Source organism: Coniosporium apollinis, assembly GCF_000281105.1.
Source record: "Coniosporium apollinis CBS 100218 chromosome Unknown supercont1.9, whole genome shotgun sequence".
Classification (NCBI taxonomy): domain Eukaryota; kingdom Fungi; phylum Ascomycota; class Dothideomycetes; genus Coniosporium; species Coniosporium apollinis.
This window is the reverse complement of record NW_006913271.1, coordinates 194,201-216,225: the sequence shown is the minus strand read 5'-3', so window position 1 is coordinate 216,225 and position 22,025 is coordinate 194,201. Positions and strand designations below refer to the sequence as shown.

The 22,025-nt window shown below is 55.1% G+C and overlaps 6 protein-coding genes across 6 annotated transcripts; 4 read left to right on the top strand and 2 right to left on the bottom strand.

The window, feature by feature from the left end:
* Nucleotides 1–72: 72 nt before the first annotated feature.
* W97_02444 (uncharacterized protein) lies at nucleotides 73–2,612 on the top strand (the record flags this gene model as incomplete). Its single annotated transcript, XM_007780344.1, has 2 exons — nucleotides 73–105; nucleotides 204–2,612. The coding sequence occupies 2 exons, from the start codon at nucleotides 73–75 to the stop codon at nucleotides 2,610–2,612; spliced, it is 2,442 nt and encodes an 813-aa protein (XP_007778534.1).
* A 1,036-nt stretch (nucleotides 2,613–3,648) lies between these two features.
* On the bottom strand, nucleotides 3,649–6,327 carry W97_02443 (uncharacterized protein; the record flags this gene model as incomplete). The annotated part of the gene is made up of 12 exons (XM_007780343.1): nucleotides 3,649–3,710; nucleotides 3,760–3,826; nucleotides 3,882–3,935; nucleotides 3,992–4,099; nucleotides 4,153–4,228; nucleotides 4,290–5,178; nucleotides 5,239–5,362; nucleotides 5,414–5,467; nucleotides 5,524–5,666; nucleotides 5,721–5,801; nucleotides 5,943–6,145; nucleotides 6,200–6,327. 12 exons carry the CDS (start codon nucleotides 6,325–6,327, stop codon nucleotides 3,649–3,651), a joined length of 1,989 nt encoding a protein of 662 aa, XP_007778533.1.
* Nucleotides 6,328–10,330: 4,003 nt separating this feature from the next.
* Nucleotides 10,331–13,150, top strand: W97_02442 (uncharacterized protein; the record flags this gene model as incomplete). The annotated part of the gene is made up of 1 exon (XM_007780342.1): nucleotides 10,331–13,150. The coding sequence occupies one exon, from the start codon at nucleotides 10,331–10,333 to the stop codon at nucleotides 13,148–13,150; it is 2,820 nt and encodes a 939-aa protein (XP_007778532.1).
* A 2,032-nt stretch (nucleotides 13,151–15,182) lies between these two features.
* On the top strand, nucleotides 15,183–16,947 carry W97_02441 (uncharacterized protein; the record flags this gene model as incomplete). Its single annotated transcript, XM_007780341.1, has 4 exons — nucleotides 15,183–15,267; nucleotides 15,318–15,648; nucleotides 15,697–16,375; nucleotides 16,432–16,947. The coding sequence occupies 4 exons, from the start codon at nucleotides 15,183–15,185 to the stop codon at nucleotides 16,945–16,947; spliced, it is 1,611 nt and encodes a 536-aa protein (XP_007778531.1).
* A 785-nt stretch (nucleotides 16,948–17,732) lies between these two features.
* On the top strand, nucleotides 17,733–18,428 carry W97_02440 (uncharacterized protein; the record flags this gene model as incomplete). Its single annotated transcript, XM_007780340.1, has 1 exon — nucleotides 17,733–18,428. The coding sequence occupies one exon, from the start codon at nucleotides 17,733–17,735 to the stop codon at nucleotides 18,426–18,428; it is 696 nt and encodes a 231-aa protein (XP_007778530.1).
* Nucleotides 18,429–19,238: 810 nt separating this feature from the next.
* On the bottom strand, nucleotides 19,239–21,920 carry W97_02439 (uncharacterized protein; the record flags this gene model as incomplete). Its single annotated transcript, XM_007780339.1, has 1 exon — nucleotides 19,239–21,920. The coding sequence occupies one exon, from the start codon at nucleotides 21,918–21,920 to the stop codon at nucleotides 19,239–19,241; it is 2,682 nt and encodes an 893-aa protein (XP_007778529.1).
* Nucleotides 21,921–22,025: the final 105 nt, after the last annotated feature.

Genomic DNA, 22,025 nt, shown 5'->3' with positions numbered 1-22,025 from the left:
CCTTCTAGAATACAGCCACAATCGGCGAGAACATATGTGTGATATACACGCTTGTGCCGCACGAAGAGAAATATGGACACCGAAGATGGATCAGTATTCATAAAGGTACGTCCATCGTTGAAAGCATGCATAGTCCGACAAAGTGGATACATCTAAGTCGATGGAGAAGGGACACACCATACTGACGCGCTGCATCTGCTCAGAACCTCGCGTATTTTGTTCGAACCCACGAGAAGGCTTTAGCCAATGCATTACAACTCCAGCGTCAAGCTCCCCGAAATGCGTCCAGCCCACCTAGTGGAAGCACAACTGCGGCTACCACCACCACCTCCTCCTCCGCGTCAGCTACATTCGCCGCCGCGCTCTCGCTACCCTATCTCAGCTTCACATCTCAGAACATCAAACCCGTAAAACTCACCCTTACGCCCCACCACCTCTTCTTTCTGCTGTCTCGCTTCGAAGAGCTAGGCATACCAGTTGGTCCGATGAACGTGCGGCTGGAGAATATTCACACCGACGCGTCGCCGACCAACTATGTGTCATTCCTTAGCCAGGCGCAGAGGAAGAAGAGCCGGAATTCAGACCGTGATTCTACACACTCGGTGTCCAGTATACGAAGCATGATGTCTGGCATGACATCACTGTGGTCAAGCTTCGGACTGACTAATTCCGCTGCTAAATCCGAGAAGCAGAAGGCCGCGATACAAGAGGATTTGAAATATCTCTACAGCGCCATAACCAAGATACCTTGCCTTAGGCTCGCTCCAGATCACAAAGCACGCCTTATCGCAGGTTATGAGGAATTCCCGTTTGACTCGGCTGTTCCTCTGTTCGCTTTCAAAAACTTGAGCGCACTTGAGGTATATGATGTAGACTTCCGCCAATTCTATGGCTGGGATCGTCTGGCCGATCAGCTACGGAGTCTAACCCTCAAGCGTGCAGGCGTTGATGACCCAGCAGATGTTCTGATCAACATAGTCCTAGACGATATGGACAAGCGGCGACGACGGTCGGCCAAAGTCCCACCATCTCCTGCGCAACCCTGGCCCGCTCCTAGTCCATCTCTCAAGCAAGCTGAGCTGGCGCGGTCCGACTCGGGACCGGATTCTCCTTCATCAGACAAACCCGGATCAGCGAGCAGTCCACAAAGTTTAGCCTTGGGGAGGGGAAGCTCAGGAGGTTCCAAGAGCACAGTTCGCACAAGGCAGCGTAGCGTGTCACCACCACGACCTGGTACCGCTAGACATGGCTCATCACATGGTCTTGCAAGAAACAGCACACCACAACTCAGACGCTCGTCTGGCAGCTCAGGCTCGAGCATCCGATCGAATACTCCGCGTGGCTCCTCATCAAACCTCCTCTCCCTTGGCGCCATCTCCTCTTCCAAATGGAGATTCCTTAGACATCTGAGTCTTGCCGATAACTCCATGACCACAATAGCAGCATCGAGTCTTGCTCCCCTTACGAACACCCTTCAGTCGCTTGATTTGTCCTCAAACCTCTTCACCGAAACACCGGACAGTCTTGCTAGCCTTGTTGCCCTTCGAGCATTGAACCTCTCCTGTTGCATGATTGAGTCATTGCATTCGCTAGCTCGAAATCCCTTACCGGCTATTACCACGCTGAACCTGCGGGGGAATCGGCTAGCTTCCCTTGCTGGGATCGAGCGACTGTTATCCTTGGAGCGTCTTGATCTCCGAGACAACAAGCTCACGGACCCAACGGAGCTAGCACGCTTGACTGGTATACCCAACATGCAGGAGATCTTTGTTAGCCGGAATCCGTTCGTCAAGACTCACAGCAACTACCGTATTACAATCTTCAATCTGTTCCGAGCCGCACCGGGGTGTTCTGAGGACATCATAATCGATTCAACTGGTCCAGGTTACAGTGAGCGGAAACAACTCACTGACCGAGTCCCTGAGTTAGCCAGCGTCCCAGTCGTGAAGCCTCCAGTCGAGGAGGATGACGTCACAGTGCCGGTATCGGAATCCTCTGGTCTTCGCACACCCACCGAGAGCCCGGCGCCAGTCGACGATCCTAGGAAGCAGTTATCGTCCTATCGTTCCAGGAGCGAGTACGCAGTCAGTTCGCAACGGCGACGCAAGGGTCCAAAGCGGAGAATTGTCGAGCTATCACAGAGCGAAGCTCCCCCTCATATACTGTCCGAATCTACAGTCACTCCGCCTTCACAACCCGTCGAATCCGCATCTGAAGATAGCACGTACGGGGGCAGTCCTGTTGCCACACCGACTCGTAAGCCAGGCGCGCCCCTGAATACAGACCCTCAGGCGCGTGAACAGTCTGGTCTGTCGATGATAGACACGATTGTCAAGTCTCCGTCGCTTGGTGCACTGCCAAAGAGGCCGTCTCTTGTATCACCAGAATACAGCTCGAATGGCGATTTGTATAAGAAGAAGATCGAGGCACTTCGGAATGACTTTGGCAATGGTTGGCTAAGCGCACTGGGCGACGGAAGCTGGGACAATTCTCAGCGGACCAACAGCTACAGCGACGGGGCATTCACTCCTCCAGGAGCGCTCCGGCCGACTGTGCCTTCAGTGAGGTCGCCCAGCCAGGGTATCGTCTCTGGCGGACGAACGCTGGGCTAACGTGCTCATACCTTTACCTTATGTTCGAAGTCACATATCTATGTCAGACTTTCACTCCACGAATTTATGACCTGCACCATCATTATCCACTTCTCTAGCGATGAGCGTTCTGCACTCGGTGTAGCATGTCCTGCAAGGCGTTCCGGTTCTCACTTGTTCATAGGGGATAGTTTGGTTTTTGTCTTCTACTCATTCTCCCTACATTACAGCGGCTCACCTTTGCATTTGCTGTTGTCGACAAAGTCTAGCACTGTAGCATGGCGGTTTCAAAGCTCGTTTCGTGTACCATAGTAGGGTGGGGTTCCAGGGATGAGTTGTTGTCTAGGTTGAACGTGGGAGCTGCAAATGGCACGGTGTCGAATATTTAACGGCGTGGAAGTAGGGCACACAAGCCTTGCCTCTCTTTCCGCTCCCGTAGTGCGGGTAATCCAGATAGTATCCTAGCTGCTCAGTGATGTTGTAAGTCCCTCAGCTTGGGTGTCACCTAGATTGACCTTAAACCCTGGAGCCATAACGTTATTTTCTTAATTACTAGGTTAGAATGGGGTAGAAGTATCCATAGTAATTAGCCTTAAATGGTTAGCGGCCTTCTAAAGCACCAGGTGCCGTCCACGATCTAAACGGACGATCTCAAGACGGACGACATCTACACGATTTCAGTCGGGCGATGCCGAACACTAGTTTTGGGTTTGGTTTGAACTGGTGCATCGATCACATAAATTGCCGTTGATGCTGTGATCACCACGTGGTTCCAACATCTTGTTGTTGACAGCTCTTAGAAGACTCCTGTACAATCTTAGGGGCAATGCCAAGCATCACGTGAGCCGCAAGTGTTTCATAGACATGAGCGACTTGCCTTTGCTCTAGCCACGAATGGCTTTCGTGTTGATCTGACATGTCATATGCAAAGTGATGATGAACATCTCTTTCGCGAGTCTTGACGCGTCTCATATTATAATATGCCGCTCACCCATACACGCCATGACAACATCTGGTCTATCCGGATTGCATCTCTCCGGAACGCTCAATTGGCTTATTAATGCTTTTTGGGCTCATGAGGAGTGGTCCTGCGCGATAGTCCGAGGCACTCTGCCATACCTATAGGCCCGTTAGTATTTTATTTTCATTAGAAGGCGTAGATACTGACCATAGAACACATCAATGTTATTGTACACGCCTCCAAACAGCTCCTGGCAAGGCCCCATGGCAAAAACCTGATACATGATTAGCTGATGCGATTCTCGATGTGTGAGGGAAGTGGTAACTTACGGGAACGTCTGTCAAGCTGTGGACACCCTGGGCTTGATCTACCGGAAGGGTCCCCTATCAAACAGTCAGCTCATAACCACAGTTTCGAACTGTCCATGCCGAGAACATACGTTGACAAGTATTCCTGGAGGGTTATCATCTTCCGGGTTTGCATAGAAATCTTGCCGCGCCGTGATGTTCACCGCCGGTTCTCTAACGCCCTCCTGCTTGACTTGGTACTGCAAGAGCGTTAGTGATTAGACACCTAGTGCCAGAGAAAGCAAGTACGCACGTTTTCGATCCTGTCGGGGTTTGCGGTCACGCCCTCGTACAACGAATAACGTGGTTCCCACGTTGCAGGAAAGTGGCTTATTGGATCGTCAGCAGATGGCTCAGCCTCGACGATTTTGTAAGGAAAGGGACACATACACGCCCTCGGAGTAAGTAAGGTTACCAATGACATATTGGGACTGGCCGGAGTTTTGATACACGCCGATGGCATTGCGTTTCTCACGGTCTGTATCCTGTGCGTTGAGGTATTGGGTGTCGACGGAGCCCATGACATCAAAGCCGTGACCGTGATCAGCAGTCACGAGGATGAGCGTGTCATTAAGGGTGCCCAGCTCCTTCAGCCTCTCGACGGTGGCTTTGATGGTGTCGTCGAGCTCGAGCAGCTCGCCAAGCGCGCGGTCGTAGTCGAGGGCGTGCATCATCTTGTCGATCGAGGCCGCTTCGGACATAAGGAAGAAGCCCTTGCCCTCGCTGCGTGTCTCCAGGATGTCAATGGCTTTTAGGGTCATTTCTTTGAGACCGGGCTGATCAAGGGCGTCTCCTCTGGAGCCGTCAGGGCTGTTGCTCTGATTGCGCAGGTTATCAGTATAAACATTCCGGTCTAGCCACTTGGCCATATTCGAGGTGGAGAATATGCCGAGAGTCCTGGTGTCGTTGGCAGTGTCGAGGAGCGAGGTCTTGTTGAGCACAATGTTGTAACCCGCATTCGCAAACTCCTCGTAGTAATCTCGGCCCATGTACGTCCTGCCGCCCCGGTAGAACTGCTCTGCTCCACCGCCGAAGAGAACGTCTGGGCCATTCCAGTCTGTCCAGCTGTAGTTGGTTATGCCGTTCAGGAAAGAATCAACAACCGCTGGGTACTGATTTCGATCCCTGGTATGGGCGGTCAGTGCGGCAGGCGTTGCATCAGCGATGAGGGCTGTGCTGACGATCCCGATGTTGCCGTTATAGAGGCGGTAGAAGATTTCAGCAATCGACTCAACCTTCGGATCATCGAACGGACTTCTGCTGGAATCGGCATAGACACCTAGGAGGAGTGTGTCAGCGAAGCTAGTCACGTGGTAGGCCTGGAGAAATAGCAAGATACCTAGGCAGTTGACCATGGACTTATGGCCAGTATAGAGCGACATCGCGGAATTTGCAGAGTCGGTCATGAATGTGTCAAGAGAGTGGGTCATCTGATGGCCAAGGACAGGGAATTGATCCATCATCTGCGAATGTCTCTTAGCCGGTTGCAACTGTACCACCGTTATCGTACGTACCATCCTCGTCTTATATTTGCCATTGACGCTCCTATGAGCTATAAGGCGGGCAGCCTGTTCAGAGCATCAGTTGAATGTCTTCACACCATGTGAAGCAACTACAAACGCACGGTAATCATGTTGGTCGTCATTCCGTCACCAATGAAAAGGATAATGTTCTTCGTCTTGCGCTCTTCCGCGATGTCTCGAACCGTCCACGTAGCAATAGTCTTGGACCCGTTGTTGTAGTTCAGCGTTGCGGTATATTCGCCGGCTTCATAAATTTAGCTAGAGTTTCGCCTTTCACATCTGGAAGAGCCTTTCTTACGTTCGTATAGAGCAACTCTGCGGTACGCTTTCGCGGTGACATTGACTAATGACGGCCTTCGGGCATCTCGCGCAAAGAGATCTGTATGTGGTCAGTGTTTGGCCCGTATTGCAACGTCTGCGAGGAAGCTCCATGCGAACGGTAGGCCAGGCGCATAGTAAGACCTTGTGCACGATCTTTGCGAAAGCCCTTTGACCGATCTGGAAGAAGCTCGACGCTTACCTTCAAACCACGTGAAGTTCCACCGCTCGAGCCTCGGCTCCTCGAGTCCGAAATACTGCGCAGCGCTCTGTGCACTTGAGTTCGCTCTTGCGATAGTAAACTCAAAGTTCGGGTCTGGCTGCCTTCCAGTGGCCTCAGAGCCATTGACGGGCGCGTGAACTTCGAGGCGGATATCGAAGTATTGTCCAGCTAGGAAATCGGCCCTTCGTTCTTATCAGCAAACTTGAACGTTGTTTTCCTGGGGGGGATGGTCTCACTGGTCTGGTGGGAAAATGCAGCCCAGGGTTGGGCAGCCTCCAAGACGCTGAAATGTCTGCGCTGATACGTTGAGTGCGAGGGCTGCTGCCGCCGCCGCAACGATTGCGCTTCGACGACCAAACAACATATCTCTTGCTGGGAAAAGGTCTTCGCAAGTCCTCCGCGAAAGTCGGGTGCGGGTCAAAGGCTTTTTGAAGCTTCCGAGCTCACCACCTCTTAAGCTAAGTTGTGCCACTACCGTAGCTTTGCAGCAACAGACCGCCTGCAGCTAACTATCGGCCTTCCTCAAAAAGACGTTCCCATCCAGGCACAAATGCCAGGATGCACCGCAGGGCCCGCCACATACGTGGAAAAGCGGCACCCATACCGCCACAGCGGCTTGATATCGAGCTCGTGGGGTCCTGGCAAGCTGCTACTGCTCCGAATCCTCAGTGGTCCGCTTGATCCCAAGTGTCGGTCACGCTGCAAGCCTGGAATCGCTTCACGAACATCGTTCCGGACGGCCGTCATCGACATGCGCTACTGGGAACGGCTTTGGTGTTGGTGCGGTGACCCCACGGAGTAAATACTGCAGGTGGATACAACGCCAGAAAAGCGTGCGGAGATAGGAACAGCTGATTCGCTGACATCAGCAGCAGCTCCCGTTTCTTGGCTAAAATACTGCATTTCAGGACCGAGGCATCCTGGAAGCGATCTGAATGCAACGCAGGTGTGGGTTGGGTTGGAGGAGCCGCTTCTTGCTGATCTGGTCAGGAAAGATGAAAATCAATGATCTCGGCTGCGTCGGTGCCGAGCTTTCTGGGAGTCGGGTTTACAGTGATATTCTCGCACGTGCGGAAATGGTTCGTATGCAAGCGGGGAGTTCTCATGGGATGTCATTTGCGATTGTCAAATTCTGATGTCCGATTTCTTGTGTATATGTTGTTCTCGCGTGATGCTCGCTCTGTTCGACCGTTCTCTGCCCACTGACCGAGCCACGTGCGAGCATCACTTTTTCGACCCCGCCTCGAACATTGTTCGCACGAGTCATGCGCCATGCGACAACGATGACATTTTGTGCAGCCTTAACTACGCTTTCTGAGATTGCCGGACGTGCCGGAATGTCCGTATCTCTTGTGAAGAGCTGCGATACTGGCTCTATCCTCAGAGACTTCTCGAAATATTAAATACAGTGATACCGTTGTCGTGAAGTAAAGCCCGAGCGCGGCACATGCACTGGGTTTGCGAGATGGGTACGGCCCATTACGAGCGGGTCATTCATTGCTCTTGTGCAGACGAAAAAGAGACAACCGCGATCTGAATTAGATAGAATGTAGCGTATGCAGATGGCTGGCAGTCTCAATGTAAAGTTATCTAGTCGCAGAGAGATATAGCAGTATCGCATGAGCCGCAGATTCCAAGAGGCTGTGAGTTTCGCTGCAACCCGGGACTTCGCCGCTCAATGAAGTCCGCTTGCCTTGAAAAACTTCCCAAATTACCATTAAGAGTTCCATACTAGATGACAAGGGTTTTTTCAGAAGGGAAAATGTTAGGCAGCCAAATACAGTAGGCATGAACGTTTCAGTTATATCGCTTCACCGAAACCAGATTGCGAGTTTAAACTATTCTTGAATATGATTACGGTGAATGTATATATATTTCGCTGCAGCAGTAAATCAGCCTACAGCCGTTGTCTTCGCTGCCAAAGACTGATAACATGATGTGAATGGTGTGTTCCTGGATCCACAGCCCGCAAAGTAAGCCAAGTGACTGACTGAACCTCGAGGGTCCCTCTATCTCGGATGACCTTCCCAGGCGACGTATTGAGATATGGCCCTTTCTGCTTTCCGGAACTGTGAGGAAGCTACGCAGGCATAGTAACGCATTGCTTGCGCGGCCAAAGAGGGCTATTGTACTGTAAAGTAGCCCTAGGAGGTCTACGGCCTAGCGATGGTTCTACTGGCTGTCATAGTAACAGCGGGAGTTAAATGGCAAGTTGCGCCTGCCCTTAGATAGATGAACATAGAAGGCGTAGGAGAGCAAAGCCTTCGGAGCATCGGCAAGAAGGTAAACAAGAAGAGTGGCTAGCTGTTCTCAGTCTTGATAGAAGGTAATCTTACTCTACAGAGGGTTTGTTGGATGAGATAACACGCGTACCACGAAGGGAACTTAAAGATTACCTTCCGCTGCTTTTATTAAGCGCTTTGTCAACCGCTGACTCTGCCCCTTCGAAAGAAAACAGTGGTTGATGTACGCGAGTCGCTGTTCTTCAGCTGGTTATGCCTTTAGCTGTGGCATCTTGAGTGGCACGAAGCCTGCCACACCACGACCCCGCTTTCATGCTTGTCCGCCAGCAGTCACGGCATTGTCGGTGTCTGATCAGCAACGATGGGCTGTACCTGATGCCAGCGAAGCTCCCTGGCTCCAACCAAGCTTGCGCTGTCGGCCCAGGAGATCAAGTCCGCTGCAGGGCACCGAGACCGCCCGCAGATCGCGCGGCCCGCACTGAGCTATTGTAGGCGGCTGGAACGCTGATGGATTAGCATCGCCGAGGATCTGGGGCCAAGTAGATGGAAGCAGAGAAGTCTTTGCTGGCTGGCAGGAGCAGACGTAGATATATGCTGGGAGGTTGAGGGTCGTGCAATTCACGTGGTCCTGTGGTCCTGATATGTAGAGTACAGTTCGGTTGGGCGCCGGATGCGGGCACGAGGAGCGTCGAGGGGTGCCGTGCATGAGCTGGGGACAGGAAACCTGGAAGGGGCCGCGGGGAAGCGCAAGCTTCATGTCATCGCCCAACCTGCAGATGAAGCTGTAGACCACCATACGTACATCTCAGTACTACTCCGCTTGCTCAACAACTGCTCCGATCTCCCAACAACAGTAACAATACGAGCAGACTCTCGTGACATCGCACACCACCGTATCTTGCTAGTCGGTTGCTGTATAGCTGGCCTATCTCTCCCGACTTCCCCGCCTCGAGCCCTTGCCTGGCAGCTCACCCATATTGATTACCGTCGCGGGATCCATCGGTCTCCCCCTAATACAGACTGCGCTGCCTCTGGAGGTACTTGCGCCTGTTCGAACGAGCTTTCGCTATTGGCACGCGCTAAAGCGACACGCGGCCGTATTATCGGCTTTGTGACGCATCTCTCGTTGTCTTAGGGGCCAGATCATCAGGTACTCAACTTACCGGACTTCCTTCGAGAGCCTTTGTACAGCCTCTTCAATACTTACAAACAACATCTATATTCCGCCGACCGCGCACCGAAGCCTTCAAACAGCTTGGAAGCCCGCTGGATGCCCTCGTTCCCTGAAGACACGCCTGATCACACGACCACGCAGCAACACGTTGGATACCCCTATCACCACGAGCGGCATCGCTCGACAGGCTCGGCAAAGGTGCAAGCGCGCAGACGGAACGACCCGAGATATGAGCTGGGAAGAAGAGACAAGTATGGAGAGAGAGTTACGAGAATATATCCTCGAGAGCTGTAAGTCGTCACCTCTACTGGGCCAGTGCAAGTGCAAAGGCTGGACGCCGCATATATATAAGCGTCGCTAGGAAATTCCTCTCGTGCTGCAGAGAGAAAGGCAGCGCAGATTGTACTTCAAATACAGCGCTTGCTACGTCTACCGTTACTGTTGTTTGGCGTTTCTGCTCTGCGTCCTGACTGCGTGCTCAAACAAGCGTTGGCAGGTTGAGTTGTTTCGTCAAACGGGAAGACGTGTGCTAACATGACGTTTGCAGGACGAAGTCTTCGCCGACTGCTCTTCGGTACCCACCGTCACCTTCTCATCCTTCAGCTCACCCACATCATGCCACCACCTCACCTTTGTCATCCCCTCTAGGCTCTAATAAGAACACTGCCGCACAGTACACTAGCGATTGGGCCAGATCCTTGCCTTTCTTTGCAGGTCAACAGCCTCCCATCAGTGGAATAAGCGTGAGCGGCTCTCCTCCTACCTACTTCCCACCGCGCAGCAACCCAGCAATATCGCAGTCACCACCGCCGAACGGGGCTCGACCACTGAGCCAACCTAGCCCGTACTCCCATCTCGGCGGTCATATGCAGCACTCTCCACACCAGTCCCCGCCAGGAGGCCGAGATCGACGCGCTTCGATGTTTTCACAAACCAACAACCGCACAGCGATGCCTAATCAACACCCGCTTCCACACCAACCGCAGCCGCATTTCTACGGAGCACCTGAGATCGACTTTGGCCTTCCCAGCGCGCTCCGTGAAGGCCTTGTGCCGGGCGGGAAGTCATATGCATGCATGTGGGATTCGCTGGGCAAAGCGAACTGTGGATCAGCTCAGAAAGCACAGAACGTACTCCTGGTTGGATCAGAGGGGGGATTCGAGGTCTACAAGGTTGGCCGTGGTTCGATTGACGTGATTGGTAGCCTCGACGACTTGCATGGAAGTGTCATCCGAGCGAAGATCCTTCCCTGGCTTCGTCGCGAGGATCCTCTTGCCTCGCTGCGTCCACTTGTGGCTCTAGTCATCCATGGTCCAGTAGTCGAAGACCCGAAGGCTGCGCCGAATTTGAGCAGCTCTTCCTCTGCTGTTACGGACGACAATGGGAGTTCTTCGAGTCCACCGACAAGGCCCGCTTCGAACCATAGTGAGGCTGTCCCGGCTCGCATAACCCATTACCAGACTCGAGTTGAGGTCTACTCCCTGAAAGAGCACAAGCACGTTGCAACTCTGTACAAGAGCCAACCGATTCCTCTGGCAACGCCGATTGACAACCGCGCCTTCGAACCGCCACCACCAGCCGATCAGCTCACCGTGGATGCTAACGGCGACTTCATGGTTGTGGCTTCCGGCAACAGCGGCGAGCTTTTCGTCTTTGCACTTTCTGAAAAGGTGGACCCGGAACATCCAGAGCAGTTCCGATGTATAGGAAAAACTTGGACTACGGTGCAGGTCCGGGAGCACGCTTCAGTGTCTAGTGCTTCCAGTTCGACAGATATCAATAGCCACGAAGGAGACGTCAGTGGCCAGCATCGCATCCCTCTCTTTTCGCTCAGCCAGCGCTGGCTTGCGACCGTGCCTCCGGCCACATCCTCGATCCAATCCTCGAACGGCACGGCGTTGGTGTCTAAAAAGTATCCCAGACCTCTGGGTATAACTTCTCACGCTGCGCCTCCTCAGCCGGCCCCGAACTGCATTGTCGACGCGCCAGATCCTCCCCCTCTCCTCCAGCGTGCGGTTAAAGAAGGTACCCAGCAGCTGTTGAAAGGTGCGCGCTGGGCGACCGCCCAGGGTAAGCAAGCCTGGACGAAATACTGGGCTCCATCACCTACGCCTAGCGGCCAGATCGGAGGTTCGAACGGTTATGCCGCAGGTTATGCAGCCGGCCAGCAGGCTGCCCAGTTTCCACCGACACACGGTCATTGGTCTCTTCCGGTGCTTAGCGACGATCCGCCTCTTGTATCAATTTTGGATCTGCGCAAACTCCACGAGGCACCGTTGAAGAAAGATCGGCATGGCCTGACTCCTAAGGCGACATTCGCTTCTGCGCTAGGGTGCAGCTTTTTGTCTTTTGCGCCGAATGGGTTAATGCTATTCATGGCCAGCAAGAAGGGTGATCATCAATTCGTGTACGAGTTGAAGCCGGCAATGCATTCGAGGCCCATCCGTCTCGTCAAGGGATCACCGCCTGGAGCGTATGTGAGGGAGGCTACTCGCTTTGAGCGTGTCACTGTCGCGAATGTGGTTGATGTTGTGTGGTCGGAGCCAGAGGGCCTTTGTTTGGCAGTTTTGACCGACAAAGGAACCGTTCATGTCCACGAGCTTTTGACCTCCGCTTTCAACTGGCCTCCGCCAAGACGTCCTCGACCAGTCAAAGCAGCGCCTAAGGCGGATCCGAATAACGATGGCGAAGATCAGACCCAGCGTAAGAACTGGGGTGGTATCGGCTCTGCCATGCAAGCAATCAACGAGGGTGCACGCACTGTCTCTACTGCCGTTCGGACTGGTAGCGCAAGTGGTGGGCCCGGCTTGCCTGCTGCTGGTCTTCGCATGACTTCGGCCGCTGGGGCGAAAGGAGCAAAGGCAGTTGCGGCTGGAATCACCAAGTCTTTGGGTGCAGCGTCGAAAGGTGTAAAGTCTCTTCGCCATGCTGGCAACAACAAGCTGCATCTGCCGTCGCTTGTGAACGGGGTCTTGCCGGGTAGTGTGCGTTGGATGACTGGGAACCATCGCGGTCACGTCGGGCTCGTTGCTGGAGGAGATCTCGTGATCTACGCCGTAAGTCACAAGATTTTCGTCCGAGCTACCAGCAACGGCATCAACAAGGCCAGCACCACCAAAGTCAAACGCTACCGCGGCCTCCTCTCAGAGCGTCAAGTCACCAGTTACACGCTCCCAAAAATCAAGGACTCGCTCCTGCCACCCGCAATCGCCACGATGTTGGACCGCAAGGACAACGAGGCCGCCAACATCCCACCTAAGGTTGACGGTCACTTCACTCTCAAGAAGCCGGCTGTTTCCAAGGGCAAGCAGCCCATCAAGCGCCGCACTCACCCTCTGGCACAAGCCGAGCTCGAGACTTGCGCCCCTTTCGAGCCTTTCCACCTCGATAGACGCGTCAAACTCTTCACATACGACACCAGCGGCATGGTCAACGAAAATGGCGAGCCGCAAACCCAGGAGCAAATCATCAAGTCCTTCCATCACGTGAATGACGACTCCCCCTGGTGCTTCGGAGGAGACATCCCTACCGCCAAAGTCACTCTCACAGCCTGCCACCCGTCGAAATCCGTCACGGGTGCTCACTTTGAAGGGGAAGAGTCGCTTAACGCGGCGGTAGACTGCCTCACGCTTGGAGGAGGAGGAGACGGCGAGGACATGGAGGTGGTCATCACGACGCGTCATCGGCGCCCGAGGGGTGGGCAGGAGGGCGACGATGGGTTTTTCGAGGACGACTGCGAGGTCTTGGACCTTGCGGAGGATAGGGTGTAGGGGGCTTTGGAATGGGGGAGGCGGGCTCTAGGTGTTGGTATGGGGTTCATGCGTAGGCGCGGCTGGTGTGGGATGGGCAGGGTATACCACTCCCTGGGGTTGGGATAGGGGCTTTTTTGGTGGAGTTTCTGGGTTTTGCATATGGGCATGAGGATGACATCTGGTGGAGGTGGGAGAGAGTTTGTACCTCAATCAACTTTTATCTGCATAGTGCTTTGCGTGAAACACCTGCTTTGATGGCATAAGGTGCTTTACGACCCAGAACTCTTGATTGATAACACTCTCCTCAGACACGGTCAACCCGGTCATACGACCACTACACCACAGCGTAGCACCATAACCAAGATGATAGGAACGCTACCCCACGCGTTGCTGACCCGGTCCTCTCTACGTCACGTTGTCGTAGCATCCTTCTTATCGCTCCTGAAAGTGAGTAAATATGTCTTCATTGATGCAGAAGGGTATATGGTTGAGGTTTCCTATTTTTTGAATCCATCTGTGAGTCGGATAGTCTGCTGTTGCGCAAGGCATTGCATGCCCTGGCGCTTCTTTCATCGGCCTTATGAGAAGCTTTACGCATCGTCTGCGTCAACATCTAACACTCTCATATACAGCTTTAAGCCTCCTGGATCTGTATCTAGAACCTGAAATCGCACATCGAGTGCTCGTAGTGCAAAAATCCTGCAAATTCATGCCTTGTGGCCATGCATAATGGAGGATGTTTGTCTCCGGCTGCCCCCGACCTCCAACCTCATTCCAAGGAGCATCCCGATTAGGCAGCCACTGGTAGCCGCATTAGCTATTACCAGGCATAGAACCCGGAAAGAACATGTCTGCAGCAGCCTTGCCGTCGCACGGCGGACTTCTTGCAGCTTCGATGCGTGGAAACGTCGTCACAGCCGAAGATGTGGATGCGGCGTGACGGCGTGAGAGGTTGTCGAGACAAGATGGTTCGTTCGAAGAGCCCTGGCGCCACTCGGCGCCGATCTGCCGACCGTGGCTTGACCCTTTCACCCTCAGAAATCTCTTCGGATCTGTGGCGGTGGGCGTTGGCGTTGGGCAGGAACACACCAATCACAGTGCGTTGCAAAGAGCGTGCTCGCCGCACGGACCATGTCAGCCTAGGGGGACGGCTCAACCTCCACCACGCCAAGCGTCCGAGTTTTGACGTCCTGTTCCCCCACGGCCCTCCAGGATGACCAAGGCTTCTCTCCGCAAGCCAGGCACGTTGACCGTCGGCTGGCTGCCATTGGCAAGCCGCCTCCATACGATCAAAACGCTGCTTCGTGTGGCTGCTGCTATCGGAGAGCCTGACGTTTGCGAATGACCGCTGTGCTCGCACGGTCTACCCGTCAGATCTTCAAATGCCCCCCTCGGCAGGCATTGCGTGGAGCGAATACACTCCCATGGGGAGTCCACGTAGTTACAGGTCTTGGGGGACCAAGAGGGAACTAAGAGGGGACGGGGCGGGCTCCTTTTTATCCTCCCTTGTGCAATGAGTAAGGTCGCACAGGCACTGGTACCGGGCTCTGTGCTGCAAGCGCAAGCGTCGCGGGCACTGGCTGACCGCCCGCTAGAGCGGCTAGTCTGTGGGATAAGGTGCTGGACCGCGGGCGTAGAAGCCTTCTCGAACGTCCTTCGCTTCGGCTCAACCGCCTGGAAGGGAAGCAAGAAAGTTCATGACGCGAAGTTTTTTTGCAGGGGCACACGTGGGGCATGCCTTCGTCGTTGTTGGAAGAGGTGCGCAGCGTCTAGCATCCGCAGTGAATGCTCCCGCCCGCCGACACCCTATCACCTTCCCCCAACACTCGTTAGCATCAAGCCCATTCGCCGAAATCTGGTCGATCTGCGCCAGGCCGCTTTTCTGGTAACTTTTGCTCGTCCCGACTCTTCGCTCCGGCTGTCAATTCGCCTCGCCATCCTACAGGTGTATATATCTGATCTAGGACCCTGCCACCTATCTCTCTTCACCAAGCCGTTCAACTACTTCCTACCTTACCTTTTACTTTGGTCACCGCACAGCTCCATCAACATGGGGGGCTTCTTTGGCACCGCCGCAGAGAGTTGGCGCATGTTCAGCGGCGTGGAGAAGAGAAATATTATGATCTATATCGGCGGTACGTACAACTCTCCCCTCTATCGAACTCGTCGCTCATGGCTTATCCAGGTATCATGTTGTACAAGTTTGGTCTTGAGGCCTTCAACGGCTCCATCGTAGCGCTTGCAACAAATCGCTACGACAACGAAGCGAAGCTCACCGGCACCACGGCCCGAACGTTCGAGCGCGTCGGCCTGCTGGTCGGTCTCAACCAGGCCTTCCAATGTGTCGGCTCCATTCTCATCGCTCCCCTAATCAAACGCTTCCAAACCAAGATGGTCTTGGCGTCTGCCATCTTTGTCTTTGCCATTTTCACCGCGCTGCTCATGATCATCGATGCTGCAACCGGTGGCACCCTCAAGCCGAAGGGCGCGAAGAGCAGTGACTGGTCCTACTACGGGTGAGTTTGACTGCCGCACTTGACAAGCGTAGGGCTAATTGAATCCAGCACATACAACACTGATGGCATGATTCCCATCTACTGCCTAACTGGTATTGCCTATGGCATGGTGGAGTTGATTCGACGTGTCATTCCCCGTGATATCGTTGGAGGTAATGTCCAAAAGCTCCGACGCATGGATGCCTTGGTCCATATCTTTTACGAGATCGCCGGTACCTCAGGAGCGTTCTGCACTGCTCTGGGCCTCATCCCTTATTTCGGCAACAACTTCTCCTTCATCATCACGCCGATCTGCTTCACGTGCGCTGCCGGTGTGTGGTTCCTCATCAGCAGGCTCGGAACCCCCATCTCTGCGGAAGAGGAGCGCAGCCGACTTGCACGTACGGAGAAGCCGAACTACGTCAAGTCAATCTCAGCATCGATCTTCTTGTTCTTCCAGTCCATATGGACCGGCGGCAAGATAATCTTCACTTCCCGCCGTTACATCTGGCTCCTTCCCGGGTACACATTTGCATTATACGGACATCGTTACGTCGAGAACGGTGTCTCTCCCGCGATTGCACGTCGGTACCTTGGAAACTCTGCGTGGTCCCAGATCATGGTCGGAGGTAGCAACTTTGGCGAACTTCTCGGTGCGCTCTTCGTCTTCCTCTTTACAAACCTGGTGACCACTCCTATGCCCTGGCTGCGTCTAGACGCGCTTCTCTTGTTGATTCCGTGGTTCTTGGTTCGTTTTTCCTGCTCTCCCGACCGTCCATAACAAGATACTGATCGGATTTCTAGTCATCTTGGTACCCTCCACGGAACGACGTGAACCAAGCCTGGATCGTCGCGGGTGCCTTCATTCCAGTGAGTTTTGGTTGGGCGGCGGGTGACGTCTCACTTGCGGCCTACATCCAGGCGTCGCTGGCCCGCAAGGAAGCGGAGACGAAGAATGTCAGTGCTCTCGGAGCCGTCATGGCATTCCTCTACAGCACGTACATTGTCATCTACGCCATTGCTTCACCTTTACTTGGACGGTACATCGACCGCGTATCCGCGGCCAACGGTGGCGATATTCACGACGCTATTCGGAACGTCGCTGGCGTGCAGTTCACCGTGATTAGCGTCTGCGTTCTTCTTGCATCCTTGGTACCCAAAGGAGCCATCGCCTTCAACCCTAAGATGCTTGACGGCCAGTCGTTGGATTCCGACATCGGTCAGACCTACGAGAAGGACCGGGAAAGCAGCGACATCGAGCTCAAGGATGAGAAGGCCGTCATGCAGCCAGCTGTCAAGCCTGGAGATGGGCCGTTGTAGAATGCTTTGGATTTCGGATATACCTAGGATGACTGTCTTTCACCATTACGCGTTACGATCGGAGTGGGGCGTACAACGAGCATCGCGGGTCGATTTGTTGGAGCTGGCGCGTGCCGTAGTGACGTGGATTAGAGCACGGGACGTCAACCGTTGCTTGTAGAATACCATAATACCATACTGCAGCGAATTTACCAAAAGCACTCACTGTCCAAAAAGTCTTCCCAACCTTCAAGATCGTTCCAGAAGCGTGCACAGCACGTGTGAAACATGCTGCGATGAGTTCATCACGGTTTAGATCCGGTTTAGAAGCTCGCATGTGGGTTACATCGAGCTTTAACCCCTTTACAGGAATCCCCACGGGGGATGGGTTGAATCAATGCTTGCGCTAAAGCCACAGCAGATTGAATCAATCATAAGCGATGTAGATGCTCCAACGGCTACAACACTCACTCCTCGAGATCTATCTCAAGATCACGAACACTTGTTTGACACACTCGGTGTCAGCCAAAGAAGATGGTCTTGCGATCAAGTAGTTTGACTTTCGGCTACGGCGCTCCGCCAACAACACCGCCATTATTAAGATAGACCTTTCCAGCGTCGCCAAAGGATCTCCCCGAGCTATCGAGCCCTTCAGGAATGACCTGGGCTTTGCGAGATACGAACTGAACCTGATCTCTCTTTTAAGGAGCTGTCACGTGCAAGCGCGCACGGGTTTCAGCTATCTAACCCCGTTCTTCAACCTCCACCTAAGCATCAGCATCAGTATCATCTCAGACACCACCACCATGGAGTCCTCACGCATACTGCAGCAGCTTCTGCGCTCCCCAGTAGCCCCTCGAAACTCTATTGCCATACCGCACAGAACACCGCCCATACCCAAGCCATCCCAATGCCTCCGACGTCCGTGCCTCACACCAAAAACCTTCGCCCACCACGCATCAACCGAACACCTCCCCCGCATCGCCCAGCCCTCGTTCTGGCAATCCCTCATCCCGCGCGCGCTCCGCAACCGTCGTCCTTCCACCACCTCGCCCACCACCACTCTAACCCGCAAACCCTGGAATCCAGCCACAATCTTCATCATCCTGCCCCTGCTCGTCGGCAGCGGCGCGATCCAACTCCTAGTCCTACGCACCGAGATGACGAATTTCAGCCGCAAAGCCGACGCGCATATCGCGCTGCTGCGGGAAGTGGTTGAGCGGGTCAAGCGAGGGGAGGAGGTCGATGTGGAGGGCGTGCTGGGGGCGGGGGTGCCCGAGAGGGAAGCGGATTGGGAGGAGGTTATGAGGGAGATTGAGAGGGAGGATACGCTGTGGAAGAAGAAGGGGAGGGGGAGAAGGAGGGCCAAAGAGGAGGAGGGGATTACGGAGAAGGAGATGGAGTCGGAGGTGGGGGCTGCGAAAGAGGTTGAGGCGAAGACGGCAAGAGAGGGGGCCGCAGAGGGGACGGGAGAGAAGAGGGGGCCGGTTGGCTTCTACTGATGTCGTGAGAGCGGGGGTTTGGCACTCGTACGCGCTTCCATGGAGGGCGCGGCAGAGCGGCTTTGAGTAGCAGCATGCTCCGCCAGCACGGCTTGAGCGGCGGCCTTGGTTCAGGATCGTCCACGCAACGAAGGCAGATTCAACGGATGCCCGCACATCGTGGCAGAGTCCATAAGCCCGAAAATCATTCTCAACGCTAAGGGAGCATTTCCCTCCAATATCAGCCCGGCAAGACAGCATCATCTGCTTTGTCTCGCCACCTCAAGCAGTGCCTGTGGATCATGTCTCCGCGCCATGATGACAGGACACAGGACGGAACTAGCTTGCCAGACACATTACTATGCGCGGGAAAGCGACTCAGCAGCTCAGCCCCGGCCCGGCTTCGGGCACTGATTTCGTGTTTAAGGATTACAGTTACGGAGGCCGCAGCTTCTGCATTTGGTTTAGCAACGGTGGGTGCTTGGGACCCGGTCACCAGGACTAGCTCTTGAGCCAGGAGGGTTGTGGATGCACTTTTCGTATGACGGCGGCATAGACACTTCAGCAGCACAGAGCGGCACTACAGATTTGCTTCGTAGCGGCGTAGTCTTGTCAAGCATCGTGTCGGAGCAGTGGGAGCTAACTTAAACTTGCGTGGAACAGCGAATTTTTAAGGCGCATCTCCCCGCTTCAGTGTCATCAGACAACTGAGCAAGCCCTTTGCCGCGGCTGTGAGAGCGCCGGCAGCGTCTTGTAGCGTAGGTGGACTTAAAGCGTTATGCCACGCTATGCAACTGCTCTGCCAAACTCCCCCATCCCACACCCACCTCCCTACGTCCAAGCCTCATCATCCCTGCCCTCACTCCTCTCAAAAGCCTCCATAGCCTCCTCGCCCGCCTCATCGAACACATCGCCCAGCCTCTGCACCTCCTGCCCTGCATCTCCCTCCCCATCCCCTTGGTTTCCCTCACCCTCACTCTCGCCCTCATCATCCACATCGGCATCATCAAAAAACACACTCGTCTGCCTCTCCAGCTCCTGCAAGAACGAGCCCCTCCGCCGTCGTGGATACTGCTGCTGCCCCGCCTCCGTCCCCGTAGTCTTGCGGCTCGGGGGGCCAAGCTCGAACATGCTGTGTGGCCGCTCGGCCTCGGTGTGGGATATGGGCGTCGCGATACTGTGGCGCTTGCGGGGTACTCCTAATGCAGAAGGCGTGCGCGAGGTGGAGGGGGAGCCTTTCCACCAGTCGGACAGCCGCTTGGATATGCTGGGGGAGGGCGGAGGCTGGTCGTTACCGTTGTTGGGGGATGGCTCCGGGGACTCAGATTCGGAGCCGGAGAGGGAGGTGCTGCTGCCCGAGTCGGGGGATGCTGCGAACGGCGGAGGAGCCACGCCGCCGTTGTCGAGTCGTTGGTGCTGGGTTGCTGGAGTGCGTGGACGGCGTTCTCGCTTCTCTTTTCGACGTAGAAGGTCGCGAAGGTCGTCTTCGGAGAGGATGTTAGCCAGGAGTCCCGGACTCTTGAGCCCATCTACCGCCGCTGGTGTGGTAGCCGGCGTCTTCTTCTCCCGCGTACTCCTCCTCCCCCTCTCAATCAACCGCTCAACCCTCATCCTATTCGCAATGAACTGCAGCTTCGGAAACGCGCTCTGCTGCCCCACGTATATCATTCTCGCCAGCCGTTCCGGCGACGGATCCGAGAGGATATGCACGAAGTCCGAGGGTATACTCTTCGGCCAGATCGTGATGGTCCCGCTGAAGCGCTGGAGCCAGATCTCGGACCAGTCCTGGCCGAGCGGGCGGGGCAGCAGCTCGAGGTGGCGCAGGACCTTGAGCCATTTTGTTAGGTCCAGCTTGAGGTACTGCTCCGTTGCTGACCCAAGGAAGCCGCCGCGCCAGCCGCGCCCGCGACGGTGCGTCACTGGCCGTCCGACACTGCCGCGAGACGAGAAGAAGAACAGGTTGATGTGCGGGTTGACCTGGCTGACGATGCTGAAGCGGACGTTGAAGTGCAAGTTCAGCGCCTTGAGCGGGATATCCGTCCGCAGACTGCCGTCTTTCCACTTATGGCCAAAAGAATACGGCTCCAGTTTTCCATCCGGCCGCTTCTTCATCAGCACGACCGGGTTCAGAATCCCCGGCACCGCCGCAGACGCCAACACCGCGCTCCAGATGACGCAGTCGGGAGACGTGATGTAGTTTGCCAGGATTGTCGGCGAGTGCGGGTCGCTGGGCACGCAAGTCACGTTCAGGATACGGCCAGTGCGCTGGTAAGCTTCGCGGAAGGTGAGGCTGCCGTGGCAGAACCACGCGCAGCGCTTGGCCCAGTCGACGGCGTCGAAGCGCGCGCCGGTGGCCCACCAGCGCCGGAGCCAGGTCAAGATGTCGTCGTGGCAGGCGGTGATACGGTTGGCGAGAGCGGGCACAAGGAGACGCTTCAGCTCGTCGTCGGTGCGGGTTGCGAGGAGGGCGGCTACAAGGGCGCCGCCGGAGGTGCCGGTTATCACGGTTGGGAGGAGGGAGGCGTCCATTAGGGCTTTTGCCACGCCGAAGTGGTAGTATGCGAATGTGGCGCCTCCTGAGAGACACAACGCGGTGCGGCCATAGTTTGTGGACAGGTGCTTGAAGAAGTTGTGTTTGGCTTCTTGCGATAGATAGGGTGTGGAGGAGAGGAGCTCGAGCGAGGCGGAGACTTGGTCGAAGTAGGATTGAACTAGGTGTTTTGTGCCGAAATAGGTTTCAGAGTACAGATGCGGGTTCTCGGTGCCAGACCAATTGGACTTGACGCAGGCTTCGACGAGACTGCGCAGGTCTTCGACTGCCTGCCGTTGCCGCTCCTCACTTATGTTTTTGGCATGCTCTCCGTTGACTTGCGCAGTCGCATCCCCAGCAGCTGCACGCAGCCTCGCCATCTGATCTCTTACTCGCCGGACAGTCTTGCTGTCATAGTAGGCATACTCCTCCTTGGCCTTCCACTCGTCGTTGCCCAAGTACGTATCCAGCTCCTTTGCTGCGTCCACCCACTCCTCATAATGGCTCTTGCTCTGCAGCGCCCGCCTCAGTCGTTCTCTCTTGCCACGCCATGTCACAAAGTGCTCGTACAAGTAGATGTACACCCGCGTCAAGAGGTAAGAGATGCCCAGGAAGATGAGCCAGCCGAAGACGGTAAACAGCAACGGCCACTTGAGCAGCGTGTAAACGAAGCCCTCCCTCGTCTCGTCCACGCCTCGTCTCGGAGGCCTCTGCTTCTTCCCGGGCCGTCTACTTCGCACGCGCTGGTGTATGGGGCGCCAGTCGTTGAGCGCGGTGATGAAGACGGACTGAGGCTGTCCATTGGGAGTGCCGAGGTCTTCCTGAGAAGGAGAGGTGTTTTCGGGCGCGGAGAGTGCGTTGACGAAGGCGTCGAAGTGCTCCTCGTCTACAAAATCATCATCGTAGTCGGGCAGTTGGGTGAAGTCGTACGCCGAGGCGGCGAAGGGCAAGGGGCCATCTGTTGCCTTGTTCGCGTCGGCCATTGCTGAAGACGGGTGAGAGTGATACAGGTAGACTAGGCGGGCGACATAACTCTAGGGGGTGGAAGAAGAGCACAGTTGGCGTGGAGACATGGAGAAGGGGAGCGT